Source organism: Ursus americanus, chromosome 14, assembly GCF_024610735.1.
Source record: "Ursus americanus isolate L20-20 chromosome 14, mUrsAme1.1.p, whole genome shotgun sequence".
Classification (NCBI taxonomy): domain Eukaryota; kingdom Metazoa; phylum Chordata; class Mammalia; order Carnivora; family Ursidae; genus Ursus; species Ursus americanus.
This window is the reverse complement of record NC_142140.1, coordinates 59,381,261-59,401,391: the sequence shown is the minus strand read 5'-3', so window position 1 is coordinate 59,401,391 and position 20,131 is coordinate 59,381,261. Positions and strand designations below refer to the sequence as shown.

Sequence of the window (20,131 nt, the reverse complement as noted above, 5' to 3'; positions counted from 1 at the left end):
CCCGGTTTTCTGGCAAAAGGGGACAGGACGCACAACCCACGGGGCTGTCGTGGGAACACAGTTACTGCCCACGCAGGGGTGGAGGCTGTGCCAATTCCGGGTTGGCTGCCAGGCATGCTGGACGCAGGTCGGCGTTGCGCGCTTGCTAGATGCCATCACGGTCGCCCCTCTGGTCCCTAAAACCTCCTCCCGCCTGGGCGCCTCCCCTGGCAGCTAAGGGTAGGAAGACAGGCTGGGAGCAGGGGGGAGGTTTGTGCCTTTTAACAGCTTTATTGCATGTGATCTGCATACCATACAGTCCACCTGTTTAAAGTGTACAATTCGGTGGTTTGGGGAGAGAGAGAGAGAGATGTACAACCATCACCATAGTCTAGTTCCAGAACATTCCATCTCCCCAAGAAGAAGCCATGTCTCCATCAGCTGTCACTCGCCAGCCTCTCCCCAGTCCCCGCCCCCGCAAGTCCCCTTCCCGTCCCTGGAGGAGCCCATTCTGGATGTGTCACACACGTGGACTCACGCCGTGGGGCTTTCTGTGTCTGGTTCGCTCCCTGAGCGTCGGCGGCTCGGGGTCCGTCCCCGGGGCAGCGCGGGTGGGCGCCTCGTTCCTGCTCGCGGCCGAGGGACACTCCTGGGCGTGCATGGACCACACTTTGTTGGTCCATTCACAAGATGAACAACATTTGGGTTGTCGTGGGTCATGCTGCTGGGAACAGTGTGTACAGGTTTTGTGTGGATCTGTGTTTTTGTTTCTCTTGGGTACATGGGTACATTCTGGAAGCAGAATTGCTGGGTCAGATGGTAACTCTGTGTAATGGTTTACAGAACTGCTGGGATCCCAAAGTGGCTGCCCCAGGCTGGCACATTTTGGGCGCTTACCACGTGCCAGGTGGGGAAACTCTCGCTCTGGATCCTACGTTTGGAGAAGCAGGCGCTAGACTTAGCGCTGTTGCAAAGACGGGGCCACCAGAACTCCGAGGAGGAGGCCAGGCCCTCCCGGACACACACGTTCTGAGCAGCAGCATTCACAGCAGCCAAGAGGTAGACACAGCTCCGTGGGTGAGTGGATCAACACAATACACCATCCCTCGGCCGCCAGCAGGAGCGGCGCCCACACGCGCTGCCCGGGGCCGGATCGAGCCCCCGACGCTCAGGGAGGGAACCAGACACAGAGGGCCCTGCGGCGTGTGAGTCCACGTGTGTGACACGTCCTGAACAGGCTCCTCCACGGACAAAGAGTGGGGAAATCCAGCTCGGGGTAATCGAAAGCAATGTACCTCCAGCCCCTAATTCCCTCGGCCTCCTTACTACCCTTGGCCCTCGGGGAGCGGAAAAGCAGCATAATTATCACAAACCCCTAGACCTGCCTGCGGGCTGCAGGAGCAGCATAAATGGCCATTTGAGTTTTCAGGGTTAAAGAGAAATTTGCCCAACAGGATGGAGAGGAACTTAGGAGGAGTTAGGAACGCAGTGGGCTGCCCCTGGAATCCTCCACCTCGCTCCCGCTCCGGCCCCCACCACAACTGGGGTCTCTGGCACCTGGACTGACCCCCTCTCCTCTGCGGGCCCCTGGGTCCTCTGGGGCCTGACGTCTGGGAGAAGACCGTTTCCACGTGGGCACGGGGGAACCCCCAACCATGCCCCGGGGATGCGGCTGCCCCTGCCCCAAAGGAGACCACAGACTTGGCACCTCCTATTCAACCTTTATTTGCAAACTCTGAGGTCGAGTGTGGTGCCTGAGACTCTGGACGGTGTCATTTGTTCCCCTTGCCCTCCCACCCACTTCTGGGGCTGGGAAGGGATGGGTGTCACAGCCTGACCTCTGCGCCATCCCACCCCACCCCCACCCCAACTGTGTAACTAGACTTTTCTCTCTCTGTCTTTCACCTGGCCCTGCCCATTTCAGGTCTAGGATTCAGTGCAGGCCGCCCCTGGCCTGCGGGCCTCCGTGATCAGCCAGGGCCCTCTCAGGGCAGGTTCCAGCATCCCCAGCCCGGGTTCCAGTCAGAAGCCAAGGAGCAGGACAGAGGTGCCTGCCCAGGCACGTTTGCCCCCTAGTCAGATGTCTCTAGGTGCCCGCCAGCAGCTGGACCCGGGCTGACCCCCAGCACTGGCGAGGCCCCCACACGGCAGCAGGCAGCCTACAGAGAGGACACTGCAGAGGAAGGGGCTCCCGACGGCCATGGCCAGCAAGGCCAGGACCGCGGCCCGGGCTCGGCCACGGTGGCAGCTGGGGTGGGCCACTGCGGTGGGCGGGGGGGGAGCCGTTGGGAGGGACAGGTCCTGAGCAGGAGCCCCGGTGCTCGTCCAGCGTGTACGACGGGGGGCAGGCGGTGCAGTTGAGCGGGGAGCCGCCGCGGCAGCTGTGGCAGGAGGGGTGGCAGCTGGAGCAGACGCGCAGGGCAGGTGTGGCCGAGCGCCCAGGCCCCGCGGTCACTGCCTGCTGGGTGTGGCTGAAGTACCTCGGAGGGCAGTAGGAGAGGCAGAGGTGGCCCAGGATGTAGGCGGGGCTGTGGCATTCTGCACAGGGGACACAGACGAGGGGGAGTGAGGCCAAGGCCCGGCACCTGTCTGCCCTCCCGCCCCGGGCTGCACACGCACACTGCCCGCTGCTGCGCCTCCCAGCGGGCAGGCCGGGCCACGCCACGCCAGGCACTCACCCTGGCACAGCCCCTCTGTGTCCCGCTGCACACACGCGCTGCTGGTCACCTGGGGGCCCGGGGGCCGCGCCGTCATGTCCTCGGCCGTCCCATAGAGCAGCAGCGTGTAGCGGTACAGCGTCCCTGGGCAGGGGTCGCGGTGGGCACGGGGAGGAGGGGGAGAGGCTGTTGGCAGCCTGCTCCTGCCCTTCTGGGCCCCGCTCCCCAGCCGCCCGCCCCCGAGCGGGAGTCCCAGACCCTGACGGCGCCGGGCTGAGCACCCACTGTGCACGGGTCACGGACGGTGTCTGGTAAGCGGGTACGTACTCCACACCAGACACACCTGCTCGGTCTCTCGGGGAGACCGCAGGGAGCCCCTTGGCAGTGGGTACCCGGGGGGCCCCAGAGTCCGAAGCCCTAGCCTGCGTGCAGCTCTCACCCGTGTTGAAGTAGTAGCCCTTGTTCTCCAGGCCCAGAGTCCACAAGCCCTGCGGGTCCTCGTCCCAGAAGTGGGTGGACATGAAGATCCAGTTGTTGTAGCCTTGGCCACTGACATCCAAGGGTCTGGGACAGAAGGTGGGGTGGGGGGCGGAGGTGGCCCCGTGCTGGCTGCGGGGAGGGCTCCCACGGGGGCGGGTGTCCGGTGGAAGCAGCCCCACCCGGACCCCCCCTGACCGCAGTGTGCTCCCCATGCCCAGCGTCTGCTGCAGGCCGGGTCCTCCTCCCGGGTACCTGATGGCCACGAGCGTGGAGCGGGTGCCCATGGGGCTGGTGAGTGAGATCTCCAGGTCCCCCCGGCGGCTGTAGGACAGTGACAGCCGCACCTGCACGTGCTCCAGGGAGCGGATGTAGTTGGCACGGCCGGCGCAGGCCGACACATTCTTCCGCACTTGCATCAGCGGCAGGATGGGGCTAGGGGCGGCGTGGGGGGTGAGGGCCCCTCCTGCGGGCCTGCCGGGGGAGGGGGGCCAGCAGGCGGGGTCTGGGCTCAGATCGTGGGGCCCTCCCTCTCATTTGACAGGTGGGTAAACAGAGGCCTCGGGACCAGCCTCCCACGGGTTTGCCAACCCGCCCCCCCAGGTAACGACAGGTGCGGGGAGATGACAGGCGAGCACGGTGGGGGGGCGGCTGAGGAGGGCGCTCACGTGGGGGTGTGCACGATCCGGACGGCGCATCTCTGCTGGGGCTGTGTGGGCAGCCAGGTCCGAGCCATGTCCACCAGCAGCCTGGCGTCCAGCAGCCCGTAGCCGTAGTGGTGGCTCACTGTGCGGAGGGGCGGTCATCACTCGCCCCCGGACGTGGCACCCCCCCTCCCCCAGGCCCTGCCTCACCTTGGCGCCCCACACCGTTGGTCCTCCAGTCCTCAGCCTGGAGCTGCGCCGGCCTGGACGCGCGGACCACCAGGTGCTGCATGTCCCTCCACGTCAAGAACGGGCTGGGGGCAGGCGAGGGCAGGTGAGCTGGGGCCATGCTGGGGGGTGAGCGCGGTAAGTGGGGTCCCCTCCGTCACCTACTTGGCCTCCAGAGCCAGGGCGATCATGCCCGCAGCCAGCGGGGCCGAGGCCGAGGTGCCTGTGTGTTTGTCCGTGCACTGGTGGTGCAGGTCTGTGGTGACCTAGGGGCAGACAGGGGGACTTGGAGGGCCTGGTACACATGAAAACCCAGACTTGGTTCAAGAAGGTACCGCAGAGATCCTGCCAGGAACAGGGCCCTGGGGAGCCGGCCCTGCCTGGAAGACAGGAGGGTGTGTGAAGGAATGACAACACTGGGGCCTGGTCTTGGACCCATTTGTGTTCCAGGTGTCACAGGGCAGCCCTGGGAGGAGGGGAAGTAGGGGGCAGGAAGGCAGGGGGAGCAGGAGGGAAGGTGGGGGAGGGGACAGGTAGAAGGGGAGGAGGAGGGAGTGAATTAGGACAAGGGGATGGGAGAGAAAGGGGCAGAAGAGAAAGTGAGGGAGAAGCAGATGGGAAGGGGCAGAGGACAGGCAGGGAGGGGGCATGGGACAGGAGGGAGGGGCAGGGGACAGGCAGGAAGGGACAGGCGACAGGAGAGGAGAGGGCAGGGGGCAGGAGGGGAGGGGGCAGGGGGCAGGAGGGGACAGAGGAGACCTGGCTGCCGGACCTGGGGGTGTGGCGGGCACTCACGATCTGCGGGTCAGCGGCCACGCCGCTGCTGTAGGTGGTGGTGAGCGTGGAGGCGCAGGCCTCGCTGTACCAGGGCACGTGGCCCTGCCGGGTGGTGCTGCCCACCGAGAGAGTGTGGATGCTGTTGGTGTAGCCGTCACAGTTGCAGTTGTCATAGTGCAGGCCGCCGTTGCCCGACGCCCAGACGAAGAGCGTGCCCAGCCCACCGCGGCCCTGCACACAGGGACGGGACCGGGATGGGGCGTCGGCCTTGAGAGCAGGCCCAGGCCCGCCGCAGCCCCGGGGTGCGCTCACCTTGGTCACGCCACGCCTGAAGGCCTCACGGGTGAGGACGCCCGGGCCGTCCACCGTGCGGCCGTCGTCCTCGGGGCCCCAGCTGGCACTATAGATGTGGATGTGCTGTGGCCGCAGGCTCAGCGACTGGGCCTCCAGGACGTCCGTGACGGTGCCGTCCAGCATGCGCACGCCTGCGGGGAGGGGAGGGGCGTCAGGCCTCTGCGGATGGCCCCGCCGCACCCCACCTCTGCGGGCCTGCCCAGCCCAGGCGCTGGGCTCCCTGTGCCCCCGGGAGGGCATCCGCGTGGGGCTCGGCTCTCCCCTACCTGACCTGGGCCCCGTATCCCCCAGACGTGCGTTCCTGGGGCTGCCCGCTAGCCCCCTATCTGGCATTCCCGGTTATGCGGTATCCCTGGTGGAAGGAGCTGGAGCCTGCATACCTCCAATGCGGGCGTTGTAGGCGACGCCTGTGCCGCAGAACCCGTTGTTCGCTATTGCTGCCACTTCCCCAGCACAGCGGGTCCCGTGCCTGGTGCCAAGGGGAGAGGGGAGCCCGTTACAGCCCCCCCCCACCAGCTCCCCGCAAGGCACTGGGGGCTGCCCTCACCCCCTGGAGGATGCCAGGCTCACCGGTTCTCATCACTGGGAGTGTATCGCGGCTGGGGGTCTGGGTCATAGTCGTTGAAGTCGTAGCTGGCCAGGGGGTCCTGGGGGCGGAGTGGGGACATGACGGGTGGGGGCTGGCCGTGGGACCTGGGCAGCCCGCACCCCGCACTCCGGTCCCCGTGGTCTCACGTAGTTGGCCCAGAGGTCTGGGTGGTCCTTCTCGATGCCGTCGTCCAGGACAGAGACCACAACGCCCTGGCCCGACAGCCCCTGGCTCCAGGCCTGCATGATGTTCAGGTCCGGCTGCACCTTGTTGTTCTGTGCAAGGTGGGCGCTGGCGTCAGTGGGGCTCTGGCCCCGCCTGGCCCCACCACCCAGCCCGGCCCGCTCACCATGTACCACTGCTTGGGGAACCAGGGGTCTGTGGGTACCGCCAACGAGCGCTTCACCCGCCGCCGGAGCGTCTGCTGCTCAAACCACTGCACCTGGAGGCGAATGCGCACTGCAGGAGGGGGCTGGACCCCGACAGCCAGCCCACCCTCCTCCCAACGGTCCTGCCCTCACAGCCACGCACTTGAGAGGGCCCTGCCCCTCCCAATCTTTCCCACCGAGTCCCACCAAAAGGCCCCGGGCTGCTTCCACGGAAGACAGGCCTCTTCCCCAGGTCCACCAAGGGGAGGTTGTGTGTGGGGCCACAGCGGGGGTGGGATGTGTCTGGGTTCTCCGCTGCCTGTCCTGGGTTCCTCATGGTGTGGGATCAGGCCCAGGACCTTGTGTTTGCTGAGGCTGCTCTTTGGGGTCCCCACGTGCCTGGGGCTCTGCCATGAGGGGACCAGGCCCTCAGATCACCAGTCCCCTGGGCCCACTGCCATGTGGCCACTGCTCTTGAAGTCCAACCCTGCTCCTTCCCCAGTCCCCGTTCTAGATCCTTCTACCCAAGACCTGCCCATCTCCCCACTGTAATGGCCATTTCTCTCTACCACTCCTCCCCACCCCTTGCAAGACATCCCTGGATGGCCATACCTGCCTCCTCCCCAGTTCCCCCTCTGCCCCCGTGCCTCTCTAAAACACTGTGGCATCACCCCCTGCTGAGACCCTCCCATGCTGCCCCCCTCTCCAGGGCCCACAAAGCTCTGCTTAATCTGGCCCTCACCAGCTTCCCTCTGCTACAGCCACAGTGGCTCCCTCGCCCTGGGGCCTTTGCACATGCTGTTCTGCCTGCCCCAGGCTGTTCTTCCTCAGACCTTTGCGCTTCCTTCTTCCTTGTTGATCTCCCACCCCCCAAACCAGTTCATGTGCCCTCACCCCCATCTCAGTGATGGGGCAATTGTCTTCCCATCTGCCCATCTTCAGACTTGGGAGCTGGCCCTGATTTCTCTCTATCCCACAAATCCAGTCCATTGGCAAACCCTGGCCTCTCTCCTGCAAACCCCATCTGAAACCAGCAACTTCTGTCCCCAGTGTTCCCAGTGGGTTTCAAGTTACAAAGCCTCTTGCCTCCATGCTGATCAGCGCCCCCCCACCCCAGACCCAGACCATACCGCCATCATGACTCCTGACAGCTTGCAGACTCAGCCTCTACTCCCCAGCTTGTTATCTAAAGCCTTTTTCCTCAATCTGGCAACCCTCTGAGCATCTCATAGTCTCACCAGGTGACTTCACACAGGATTCCTACTCTGGAACCGTTGCTTCTGTCCTAAAAAGGGCCAACTCCCTTCTCTCCATTCCAGGAACTAGAATGGTATCTGCCGTCTTTATAGGGTACAAAGGAACCTTGATCTTTCAGGGTGAGCTAGAGGAGGGGAGTTGGGTGGGGGGCGACAAGAAATGCTGACAGCGGGCCAGGCCCTGAGGTGAGCGTGGCACCCATTCGTAAACCCTTGCTCTCCAGATATGGTCCTCCCGTACAGACGGGGATAGGGGAGGACCAAGTGGAAACCCAGACTCAGAGAGAGCAGGTGATTTAAGTAATAGGAAGTGGCCAAGACCCCCAGGCCAGGCTCACCTTGGGGTCTTTCTTTAGGCGCAGGCGATGGCCCCAGTGTGGGGTCAGGGACTGCTGGACCACGCCCCGGTGTCGCAGGTGGTAGTACTGCCCGTCAGGAAAGATCTGGGAACGTGGGGAAGCATCCGCAACCATGGCACCTGGCTCCGAGATGGAATCCCCCACGACAGTGGCCCACACCTCTTGCGTGCACCCTCCTCCAACCAGGTGTCCTCTAGAGGTCCCAGAATCTGAAGTTGGTCGAGGCAGGGGTGGGCTGGGGGTTCTTGATATCTTGGGTACCCCTCCCGTCTCCGGGGTCTGGGGTCGTCTAGCCCCCGACCTTCCTGTCCATTTGGGTCCTACCCACCTGCCCCAAGTTGACGAAGCCGAATTTGCGCGCCAGGCGCTCGGCCTCCTGGTAGCCCTGGGACACCCGCACGGCCCAGCTGCTGACATAGATGGGGGCCCGGGCCGAGGACCACCCCACAGGCAGGGGGCCAACGAGGGCCAGGCCCAGGGCCACGACTAGGCGCAGCCAGAGCGCAGTCCGGGCGGGCCGCATGGCGGCGGGGGCGGGGCCGGGCCGGGGCCTCCGAAAGCCCCTCCCCCTGGCCAAACCGCCGAGTAGGCCCAGGCGCCCGCCCCGCCCCCGAGGCCATAGCAACCCCTGGAAGGCTTCAACTCCCAGAGGCCCTTGCGGCTCCCCCTTGAGGACCGCGAAGATCGGGCCGAAGTCGGGGGGGGGTTCATACGCCTGCCCCGGTCCTCCGCAGATCCAAACCCTCTGGAGCCTCAGTCTCCCCCATTTGTACAGGGACCAAATCTTCCGACCAAGAGGAGCGAGATCACGGCTGCTAGACGTGTCCCCTCCCCTTTGTGTGGCCCCGCCCACTTTCCCACACACCCCTCCCTCTTGAATCAGCCCTGCCTCCTGCCGGTCCAACCGGACTTGTTCTTCCGAGTAAGTCCCGCCTCCTGGACTTAGCTCGGTCCCATCCCCTTGCCCTGAGATTCTGTCCCTCCTCCTTTATGATCAGCCCCGCCTCTCCTCTGTTCTCGCCAATCATCTCTGGCCTTTCTCTGGGTCCTCCCACCAGCTCCGCCCCCACAACAGCTCAGCCAATAATCCCCGGCCATGACCCCGCCCCTCCAATCCGCTACGTCCTGCCCCCGCTCCGCCAATCGGCACCCACGGCCTCCGCGCCCCGCCCCCTTCCCTCGGAGTCGCGGCTGCGGCGGCCGCGGCCCGCCAGAGGGCAATGCGGCGGGGGAGACGGGGCAGGCCCCACCTCCTTTGTCCGCCCTGCCCTCCCATTGGCCGGAGCGGGGGGCAGGGGGCGGAGACCAGCTCGGGGGTGGAGACCAGCCCGGGGGCGGAGCCGGGCTGCTCGCGCCTGGGGAAGGCGGCACACGGGCTGCGTGGCCGGTGCGCGGGGCAGCCGTCGAGCTCGGGCTGCCAGCCCCGGGCCCGCCGGTGCCATGGACGGCCTGCGCCAGCGCTTCGAGCGCCTTCTGGAACAGAGGAATTTGGCCACCGAAGCGCTAGGGGCTCTCGAAGCCAAGACAGGTGTCGACAGGCGGTACTTGGCCGCGGGTGAGCCGTCCGGGGCGCTCGGGGCTGCTGCTCCATTTCGCCGACGGGCACATTGAGACCCTGGGGCACCCGGGTCCCGGACTTGACCTTTCCGGCCGGCGCCTTCTGCGGGGTCCGGGCTCGGACGGCAGGGAGCACCCCACTGTCCAGCAGGGAGACGGAGATCCTGGGGAGGGGTCGTGGACCAGGACTTCGCGTCTGCCTGCAGCCTCTCCCCTGCCCCCGCCGTGCGATCTTGGGCGAGTGTCACCCCCTGTCTCGGCCCCTGCATTACCTCCACTCCCGTCCTCGGGTCTGGAGGCCTCGCTGCCCCTTCCCTGGTGGCCCTGGGTGACCGCCTGGGTGACCGCCAGGCTGAAGTCCGCTTCTTCCAGTTGCTCTGTATGCCCTGGGGGAGGAGAGGTCGACGGGTAGGCAGCCAGTGCCCTGGGAGTCTTGCCACACCCGCGTCCCACATGAATCCCAGCGTAGAAGCAAGTGTAGAGATCTTACCGTTTTTTCGTTTTTTGTTTTTTCGAGCGGGAATGCTCCAGGCCAGGAGGGGAAGGGTTATTCCCATCTCTCTTACCTCCATTGTTTTCCTGAGAGTACCGGCCCCTCCCCCTGCCCTCTCCCTCTCCTCCCCAATGGCTTGGCCCACTCTGTGTGAATAGTTGAGTTGGGTTGTTTGCTGTGGTGGTGTCGGAGAATTATTGGACCGGGGACCTTGGAGAGGGGGTCCAGCTACTCCTGACTGTAACCATCCCAGTAATGCCTCCTCTTCCTTTCTTCCTCAATGACCTTGGGTGGCCCCTGCCACCCTCCCAAACTGTCTAGTAAGCACTCCTTAAATGCCTTCCTTCCCTCTTTTTCCGTGTTCCAGGCCCATCAGTGCTGCCACCTCTTCCAGGAGGCCCCCTGGAATGGATCACAGGGACACTTTGTCCAGACCTGACAGGGGGCTTTGGATGAGGACAGGGGCATACATTTTGAGCACCTTCTGTGTGCAAATCCTGGGAGTCCTCTTCCCTCCCTCTTCCCCCCAGCAGGGCTATTCCCATGCCCAGCACCCAGGGAAGGTCCATATTTATTCCCCCAGGCCTCCAGTGCCCAACCATGTCAGCTCAGCCAGGAATCTGCCCCTGAGAGCAGGCCCTGACTTCTCTGCTGACTTTCCACATCCCTGGTACCCGTGGGCAGGAAATTTAGGTCATAGACCACTGGGGAGGGGCCTGCTGGGGAGGCTGGGAGTCACAGGGAGGAAACTGAGGTCTAGAGAGTCAGAGGCTTTGAGCGAGGCTGCCTCTGCCACCTGCCCTGTCCGGAGCATCCACCCCTCCCTAACCCCCCACCCCCAAGCCCCATCTGTTGCTTATCTCTGGGACTGTGCCCCCCCCCATGTCCAAGGTCATCCGCCCATTGCTGAGGCTGCAGGAATAGGGATTGAGGGGAGAGGAACCCTTGGAAAGCTGTTCCTCCCCAACTTGCAATTTCCCCCTCACCCAGATATGGGAACTCTTGGGCCCCAGCTGCCCCAATTGATCAAATCCCAAGACCAGATAACAAAGGAGGCAGTGACCAGACCTCCTAGGGCCAACGGGGGAGGCTCCCCTCCCTCTCCTGACCCCAGGCCCTAGGGATAAAGACTAATGCAGGTGGAGGGAAGGGTGAGGGTGACTCTGCCCTTTGGTACACAAGTGACCTCTGTCTCTGCAGATAACAGCCTGGGGGAGAGGCTGGAGACTGTAAAACGCTCCGGAAGCCCAGAGGCTCTGTGAGTGACCTTGGGCCTCACTCCCTGGGTTCCCCTGTTGTTCTGGCCATTGAATGAGCTACAGCGGGGAAGTGCAGGGACCTGCATCCAAGAAGCACTTAATAAATGCAGTATTTACCACTTCTGCTTTCAGAGTGGCTCCGCTCCTGGCTCCCCGCCTCCCCCAACAGTGTTCGCTCTGAGCCCTCATGGCTGGGAAGGTGTTTGCATGCCTACAAGGTGCTCAGTAAATGTGGAGAGAGGAGGAGTTCCCTCCGTGGAGTGGTGTTTAGCTATCACCACGGCAACCTTAGCAGACAGGGCCCTTACCACCCCACTGACAGATGGGGAAACTGAGGCTCCAAGCAGCAAGAGACTTGCTTGGTGTCGCGTGGTAGGTGGAAAAGCAGAGGGCTCTCCTGGGTCTGGGGGGGGCTCTACTGTGCTTAGCTGTCTCGCACTAAGACAAGGGTCCTCACACGGGGCCATGCTGTCCCCCTCGGGACACTGGGCAGTGTCTGGGGACATGACATGGGTGGTCGCCACCACTGGGGGTGCTCCTGGCATCGACGGAGTGGGGCCGGGGATCTGCTCAGCCCCCCAGCGCCCAGGATTGCCGCACAGATGATCCGCCCGGACTGTCTGCGGGGGTGAGGATGGAAAACTCCGCTGAGATCAAAGTTACAGATGTTGCTTTTCTCTGCTCACTGGGAATCAAGCCTTAATGACAAAACGGCCTTTCTTTTAGGTTTTCCTCCCATCGCTTACATTCAAACGTTGGTCCCTTGTGCCCACCCCCTCCCCCAGGACCTGGAGTAAGCAGTTATAATTGCAGACGGTCACGTATTCATTCAACAAACATTTATTGGGCAGCTACTCTACCTATCAGGGCCAAGGTCTCCGCCTGCCCTCCACAGTCTGGAGGTTGGGGGAAGACCGACCGGTTCACTGGTCACAGATACACAACATGGGGCTCAGGGTTGTGGTGGGGGTCGCCCAGGTGCTGCAGGGGCAGCAGACGCATCCCAGAGGGGCCCCCGAGGCTTCTGGGGGGAGTGGTTGTTGCAGACCATGCCTGCCAGGCCAGGAGGTGGCCTGGGGGCGCCACGGTCTGGCTGGGGGGGCGCCGTCCTGCCCACACCCTGTGTTCCACAGGAGCGGCCTCTCTGCTAAGCCTGTATCTTCTCTTCGGCTTCGGGGCGTCTCTACTGTGCAATGTAATCGGCTTTGTGTACCCAGCCTATGCTTCGTGAGTGCCTGCTGGCTGTCCGGTGGGGGGCGTATGGGGGCCCTGGGCAGCCCTTGACTCTGCCCACCTCCCCCCAGAATCAAAGCCATCGAGAGCCCAAGCAAAGACGACGACACTACGTGGCTCGTCTACTGGGTGGTATACGGCCTGTTCGGGCTGGCCGAGTTCTTCAGCGATCTACTCCTGTCCTGGTTCCCTTTCTATTACGCGGGCAAGGTGGGTGCCCCAGGTCACACACAGGACTGGGGGTGCCCTGTCAGGGGACCCCACCCTGCTGCCTCCTGGGTGCGACGAGGAGACTCAGCCCCCTCTCTGAGGAAGTAGGCCCCTCCCAAGGGGGGTCTGTGGGGGAGGTCCGGGCTCGTGCCCGGGGGACGCGGGGTGTAACCCCCACCTGTGCCCACAGTGCGCCTTCCTGTTGTTCTGCATGGTTCCGGGACCTTGGAACGGGGCTCACATGCTGTATCATCGCGCCATTCGTCCACTGTTTCTAAAGCATCACGAGGCCGTGGACAGCATCGTGAGAGAATTCAGTGGGCGAGCTCTGGACGTGGCAGCCGGAATAACCCGGGACGGTATGTGCCCCCTGGGCGCGGGGCTGCGGGTCTGTCCCAGCCTCTGTCTGCCCATGTCCCAGCCCGCCGGCCCCTGCCCACGTTCACTCCTGCCCCCGCCCCGTTGGCTGCCCCCATCCGGCTTTGCCCCCTCACTGTCAGCCTCTCTCTCCTACGCTTTCGGGAACCAGTCCTACAGACCCTGGCCCGCGGCCGGGCTCTCGTCACCCCCTCAGCTGCCCTTGGAGCTGACCGTACGTAGCCCCCGCCCCTGGGAGGTAGGGCCTGTGCGTGTGCAACACGGTGTGTGCATAGCTAGCTGTCCCCGTGGAGGATGGGAGGATGGCCTTCGTCCCCGCTACCCTGCCCCACTCCCTGCCTGGGGCCTGCAGGTGCGGCCAGGCCCACCTCACCCCTACGGCTGTCTCTTTGCAGCCAAAGCAAGCGTGACCCAGCTCCAGAAGGACAAGTGAAAGGCTCGCCCCGCCTCTACGCACAGCTGCCGGCTGGCGAGCTGGGCAGCACATCACAGCCCAAGGCCTCCACGGATTCCTCGGCTTACTCCCGGGTGGAGTCCTCCACCAGGCCCTCGTCCCCGAGCAAGCCAGCCCCCGGGAGCTCCTCACGCACCACCTTGGGCCAGTCCCCGCTGCACTCCCCCGCCAGCGCCTCCCAGCTGCCTGGCAAGTCCCGGGGCCAGCCTCGGTCACGAGCCAACTCCTCCAACCAACCCCCCCAGGCTGCCAGCCCACAACATCTCCAGTCATCCGTCACCTCCTCGGGCCAACCCCAGCCAGCCCGCGAGTCCTCAGGCTCTGTGCTGCGCCCCAGCACCACCTCCAGCCAGGCCCCCCCCGTCGTGCAGTCCCCCAGTGGCTCCACCATCCCTACGCAGCCCCTCAACAAAACCTCAGATGGGCCCGAGGACCCGGCTCCCAAGGCCTCCAAGTCCAGCGGACAGCAGGAGAAGGGTTCCTCGGCGCAGCCCAACAGCAGCAGCTCGGGCACCGACCTGCCGGTCTCCTGCCCGTCCGAGTCCTCCCTGGAGTACTCCTCCGAGTCCACCACGGAGGTCACCTGCCGCTGGCCCCACCGCAGACACGAGCTCCGGTACCTGCAGCACTGCTGGCGGTTGAAGCACCTGGCCTGCTAGCGGGGACGCAATAAAGCCCACCTGGACGAGCTCCGTCTGGCCGTCTGTCCTCAGGGGTGCGGGAGGCCCTGGGCCAGGGCCTTCGTGGGCCTGGTCTCCTCTGATCAGGAGCGCATGCCGTGTGGCCCCACGCGTGTGCCCGAGGTCTCCCCATGTGGCCGAGAAGGCTCCCAAAGGAGGGTTCGAGAGCATCGGAGTATAAGTCCTTTCCTTGGGAGGGCGTCCCAGGCGACTGCAGGGGGCGGAGTGTGACATGGGGAGAGGAAGGAAGCTAAGCTTGGGTGTTGCCAAGCCCTTAGCAGCTGTGGGCGCCTGGAGCTCCATCCATGGGCACTGTGGGAGCCAGTGTCACCTGCGCACCTGAGACCTCTCCCACCCACCATCCCTGCTGGTCCCTGGGGGGGAGGGCAGTGGCCATTTGTTCCAGCTGCAGTGTGGGGGCAGGGCAGGAGGAAGCCTTCGGCAAAGGTGGGGGCTGGCGGTTGCCATCAGAACGGGTTCATGGAAGTCAGGAGGAGGGAGAAGGGTGTCACTGGCAGCCCGCAGTTGGTCTCTTTTTTGACACCAGCATGGCCCTGATCATGGAACCAGGTGGAGACCCAAGGAAGGTGCCAAGCCTGTTGCACGACAGATATAGATGCAAAGAGAGCAAACTCAATCCAACAGTATATTCACAAAATAGAACACCCCGTATTCGAGGGCAGGTTCCTGGAAGCAGAGCCTGTGTTGGACTCTGGCAGGGGTTTGGGTGGGGAGCTGAGCAAGGAGGTGGTCTTGCCTGGGGGGCAGGACCTGGAGTTCTGTCTTAAGGCCAGGTGGGTTGCCACCTGTGTCTGCCAGTCCCGAGTCTCAGCCCACCCCCAAGAGAGGCTGTACCCTGAGGCACCTCCCATCACCCAAACACAAGTCCCTAGCCGGGGTCTGCAGCCACAGCGGGGAAGGTCCCGGGCCCCTCAGTGCCCGCCACAGTCTGCCCCACCCACCCAAGGGCTGCTTCTCCAAGATTCGGGGTGATCATGACTTCTTTTTTTTTTTTTAAGATTTTATTTATTTGACGGAGAGAGAGACAGCCAGCGAGAGAGGGAACACAGCAGGGGGAGTGGGAGAGGAAGAAGCAGGCTCCCAGAGGAGGAGCCTGATGTGGGGCTCGATCCCAGAACACTGGGATCACGCCCTGAGCCAAAGGCAGACACTTAACGACTGAGCCACCCAGGCGCCCCACGACTTCTTTGTTTTTAAGATTTATTTGTTTGAGAGAGAGAAAGATGGAGCATGAGCAGGGGGAGGGACAGAGGGAGAGGGAGAGAATCTCAAGCAGATTCTCCTCCGAGCACGACCCTGAGATCCGGAGCGGGGCACTTAACCGACCGAGCCCCCCAGGCGCCCCGATCACAACTTCAGGTAGAAACACAAGGGGAGCATCAGCACGAGGCTGACAAGGCTATAACTCCGGGGTTCGCAACCCGGGGAATCGCGTGCCGGGGACGTTACACGATGTTTGGAGACACTGCCGGTGTCTGTGCCGCGTCCCACGGTCCACTGACACGTCATCCCTGTCCCCGCCTGAGCAGGCCCAGCTTGTCTGCAGCTGGTGGTGGCCCCATTCATCCAAGACAGGTCCCCCGAAGGAGGCAGCCCTGAGCAGCCGGTGTCCTCATCCTTGAGAACGCCGGGGAGGGAGGAAGGAGCACTGAGAGCCGCTGGAGAGCCACTGGGCCAATTCATCCATCTGCTCATTCAGCGTATACTGAGCACCCACTGTATGCCAGGTCCTGTTGAGCAGTCGAGGGTGCAGTAACGGCCCAGGGAGATAGAAATCTCTGCTCCTGAGGATTTGGCGAGGTGACAACAGCGTGATAAATATATATGTCGGAGGGACGTGGGTGTTGCGGGGGTGGCAATGTCAGGCGCAGTCGGAGACCTGTCTACAGAAGTGATTTTGAGTAGAGGCATGAAGGACATAGGAAAGTCAGGTCAGAGCGCCTGGGTCTCCTGAAAGCCAGGCAAACGTGGTCTGCGCAGAGAGAAAAGCACATGCAAAGTCCTAGGGCAGGACTGTGCCTGGCCGGTTAGAGGACGAGCGCGGTGGCCAGTGTGGCCAGAGCTGACAGTGAAGGGGAGAGAGGACGTGAGGGGGTGAGGCTGACCTCGCAGATCCCTGGAAGGTGTGGTGAGGACTTTGCCTTTGGGGACACAGGCTTTGCTGGGAGCGAGGGAAGGACCGAGCGTAATCATTAATGAGCCCCCCCCACCCCGCCCTGAGAAGTCCACATGGGTGTGGCGGACAGAGATCTGGGAATCTGCTTATCGCTGGCCCAGTTGTTTGAAGACTGTGGTGTGGCCATAGTCCGGGGTCGGAGAGGAGACACCAGCCTCGCTCTGCACCTGGCACTGACCCCCACCATCAGGGGGCAGCAAAATGGGCTCTAGCTGTGTCCCTTCAAAGATCTTCTCCAAACTGCCAGGGCTCAACTCACCAGGGGGCACAGGTGGGAGGACACACCTGTCGTACCTGGTGGAAACAATGACCTCTAGCCCCTCAGACCTGTTTTGTTTTGTTTTTTTAAGATTTTATTTATTTGACAGAGAGAGACACAGCCAGCGAGAGAGGGAACACAGGCAGGGGAAGTGGGAGAGGAAGAAACAGGCTCCCAGCAGAGCAGGGAGCCCGATGCAGGGCTCTATCTCAGGACCTGAGATCATGACCTGAGCCGAAGGCAGACGCTTAAGGACTGAGCCACCCAGACGCCCCTGCTTTGTTTTTAATGTAAACACAAGGAAAAGTGTAACCAGCAACTCAGAGCTAGTGACGCAACTCGGCCGTCCCCTCCCAGTCACTGCCACCCCAGGGGTGGCCCCATCCTGACTCCATTGACTTTGTCCGTGTGTATCACGTAGTCTCGGCTGTGCAGTGTCCTGCCCTTGCCTGCGGGACTCGGAACGGCGGCTGTCAGACTCACCGCCCTGCTGCAGCGGTGACCCGTACTTCAGTTTTGGGAGGGGTGGACAGTATTTCATTGAGTGTATATACACCATCCCGCTGTCGGGTTCCAGTGTGTGGTTATTGTGACAAAAGCTGCTAGGAACATTCTAGAACTGGCCTTGGTAAGCAGAGCTCGTTTCCTTGGGCACACGGCTGTCGGAGATTGCAGGGTGAGCGTTCGAGTGTCCTGGGGAGGCTGACGCAAATGACCACGCACGGGAGGATTAAGACTACAGGGATTTATTCTCCCACGTTTTGGAGGCCAGAAACCGGAGGTCAGGGAGGAAGGTCCTTTCCACCTGCTCCGCTCCGGGCACCCTCGGGCTTGCGTTCATGTCCCTCCACTGTTGCCTCCACAGCCACGTGGCTGTCTCCTGGGTCTGTCTTGTGAGGACACCTGTCTCTGAGTTTAGGGCCCACCTGGATAATCCAGGATCATCTCATGATGAGACTCCTAACTGCATCTGTAAAGACCTTTTTCCAAAGAAGGTCCCATTCACTGGTTCTGGAGATTAGGATTTGGACATGTGTTCAGCCTGCCCCCACGAGGACCCCTTCAGCTGGAGTGGACACAGCCTAGCTGTACTTCCACGGCGGCCACGTCAATACCCTGCATGGCCTGCGTGTAACCCCAGGGGGCTGTGGGACAGCCCGGGGCTCTTAGCAGCTTTTGGGGCCAAGTCCTAGTTCAGGGTCAGAAGGAGGGGAGAGCGGGCCCTGGGCAGGCAGTCGGGGGGTGCTGGCTGCAGAGAATTAAAAATAGTAAGAAAAGCATGGGAGCCCCAGAGCCAGCCTCCTGCAATGTCGTGGGGAGAACCTCTCGGGGGACCAATGCCCCCCCCCCCCCGGACACAACTGCTGCAGTTACCATCCCGTCACTAACAGGACATGCTTCTAACTTGCCTGATTTTGTTCTTTCTCCTCTACTATGGGAAGTCAGTTCAGAGAAATCACAGCTGTGACCCACCAGGCCTCGGCCAAGGGAGCTGGCCGCAGGCAGATGTTCCTGACGTCCCCACTGTGCCCCTCTGGGCGATGTTTTCCCCTCTAACCCGAACGGGCATCGCATATTCCCGTGGGGACACGGTAACTAATAACTGAGAGCCAGCGATCGTAGAGAGGAAGACGCGGAGCTCGGCCGCCCGCTCCTGTCACTCTATGGGACCACCCGTGGTTTTAATCCCTGTGCCGGACCTGAACGTTTTTAGAATTGCAACGTCTTTTCTTTTAATTGTTCAAGTGTTTGTTTAAAAGCTAAAGAGCAAATCCCGAATCGAGGGCGTGTCCGCCGTGATTGTGTGATTGTGACGTGATCTTCCCTGGAAACAATGTTGCTGTGCAGGGGAGGGGGCAGTGAAGACATGGGAGCCCTGCTCCTGGGGCCAGAGTGCACCCCGCACTGGCCTCTCCTCGCTGGCTGGGAGCTCATGGCAGGGCTGCCCCACGGACCCCCGCTCCCCTACATACCCCACACGACAGCAGTGAGGCAGAGGGGGCAACCACGGGGTAGGGCTGGGAGGTGCTGGCAGGACGGACAGGCATAAAGGGGCCCTGGGCCTGGCTGCTGTGTAAGGAGGCTGGCGTGTGGGAGGAGGGGGCGTGGGGGGCGCCAGCATGGGACCCTTGGGGGCTGCAGGCGATTCCAAGTGCCTTGAATCCCTTGCTTTCCCGTCCTGCCACCAGGGGGCGCCCAGGACCCACGCCTCCTCCAGAACTGCGCCCTGCTTTCAGCGGAGGGACCGGAGGGATGCCCACCGCCAGCACTTGTTGCAGCAGACAGGGCCAGGCCTGGACGGAGAGGCTGCTGGCCGGGGGACCGGGGAGGAGTCCGAGGAACGTGGTTCCCATGCTCAGAGCTGCGAGGGGCTAAAAGGGTACCTGCAGATGGGGAAACTGAGGCCCAGAGAGGGGCAGGGTCTGCCTGCAGGTCACCTGCAAGGTCAGGCGCTGAACCTGACACCTCAGTTGAGGTGAGTTGAGCATCCCTTGTCCCAGAGAAAAACACAAGCACGGTCAGTACAGAGTTCAGACTGTCCCGAGTGACAGGCATCAGCCATCCCACCCAGGGAAGGAAGGTTAAAGGGAGGCCCTTCCAGAGTGACCCAAGGAGGTTTGCTGAATGACAGCCCCCAGGTACCCCCAATTCACACATGACCGAGGTCCGTCCTTCCTGGTTTCAGAAGAATAGATGAGTAGAAGATCTCCAGGACACAGGGTAGGGGACAGGCTGAGAGCTGTGGCCCCCCCCCCTCTAGTGGCCCTGGATGGCATGCCAGGAAAGTGTGGCCCCCAAGGGGGCATGGGGCCGGTGCACTGGACCAGGAGAAGGAGGAGGGCCGGGGTGCACACACTGCGACAGCAGGATCGTGGGTCTGACTACCAGCACATCCTGGGAGCTCTGCGGACAAGTATGCTTAACTGGGGTGCCCTTGTTTTTAAATTGTGCTTGTAAAATTTAAATAGGAATAAACAGGGGCGCCTGGGTGGCACAGTCATTAAGCGTCTGCCTTTGGCTCAGGGCGTGTTCCCGGCGTTCTGGGATGGAGCCCCACATCGGGCTCCTCCGCTATGAGCCTGCTTCTCCCTCTCCCACTCCCCCTGCTTGTGTTCCCTCTCTCGCTGGCTGTCTCTGTCAAATAAATAAATAAAATCTTTTTAAAAAAACAGGAATAAACAAGAGATGGATAGCAGTGTTGCCTGAAAGAAAGCCGGCCAGGGGCGCCCAGCTGGCTCAGTCAGTGGAGCATGCGACTCTTGATATCCGGGTCGTGGGTTTGGACGTTGGGTGTAGAGGTTACTTAAAAAAATAAAAGCTTTAAGAAAGAAATTAAGAAATAAGAAAGAAAGAAAGAAAGAAAGAAAGAAAGAAAGAAAGAAAGAAAGAAAGAAAGAAAGAAAGAAAGAAAGAAACCCAGCCAAAATTGCTGAGGCTCTCAAGATTATCTCCGGACTCACTGGTAGCCAGGGCGAGAGGGGAAGTGAGTACATTACAGGATCGGGTTAGGTGTGTCTTCTGGGGAGCATCCCTGTTTGTTAGGGCATTTTTGAATACATGCAGCCTATGTGTGTCCATGAGAAGAGACAGCATAGGGTGTCAGGTGGTTAAATAGCAGTGAGCTTCCTGGTAGCAAGGGCAAGAGGGAAACTGATTCATTACAATGTCTTCCTTTGGGCCTTGCTTGTTTATGACAGCGTTCTAGGAAAGTGAGTGTGAGGC

The 20,131-nt window shown here is 62.2% G+C and overlaps 2 protein-coding genes across 2 annotated transcripts; one reads left to right on the top strand and one right to left on the bottom strand.

Annotated features, from left to right (window-relative positions):
• Positions 1–1,688: 1,688 nt before the first annotated feature.
• On the bottom strand, positions 1,689–8,524 carry PCSK4 (proprotein convertase subtilisin/kexin type 4). The gene is given in 16 exon segments (XM_045800175.2): positions 1,689–2,256; positions 2,258–2,517; positions 2,658–2,780; positions 3,076–3,200; positions 3,369–3,587; positions 3,782–3,899; positions 3,968–4,071; positions 4,151–4,251; positions 4,781–4,993; positions 5,075–5,247; positions 5,497–5,585; positions 5,687–5,763; positions 5,852–5,980; positions 6,055–6,147; positions 7,668–7,772; positions 8,017–8,524. Coding segments are annotated over 16 exon segments (2,325 nt in total). The 5' UTR covers positions 8,212–8,524; the 3' UTR covers positions 1,689–2,055.
• Positions 8,525–9,128: 604 nt separating this feature from the next.
• On the top strand, positions 9,129–13,960 carry REEP6 (receptor accessory protein 6). The gene is made up of 5 exons (XM_045800180.2): positions 9,129–9,243; positions 12,131–12,224; positions 12,302–12,440; positions 12,631–12,799; positions 13,214–13,960. The coding sequence occupies exons 1-5, from the start codon at positions 9,129–9,131 to the stop codon at positions 13,249–13,251; spliced, it is 555 nt and encodes a 184-aa protein (XP_045656136.1). The 3' UTR covers positions 13,252–13,960.
• The last annotated feature ends 6,171 nt before the right edge of the window (positions 13,961–20,131 follow it).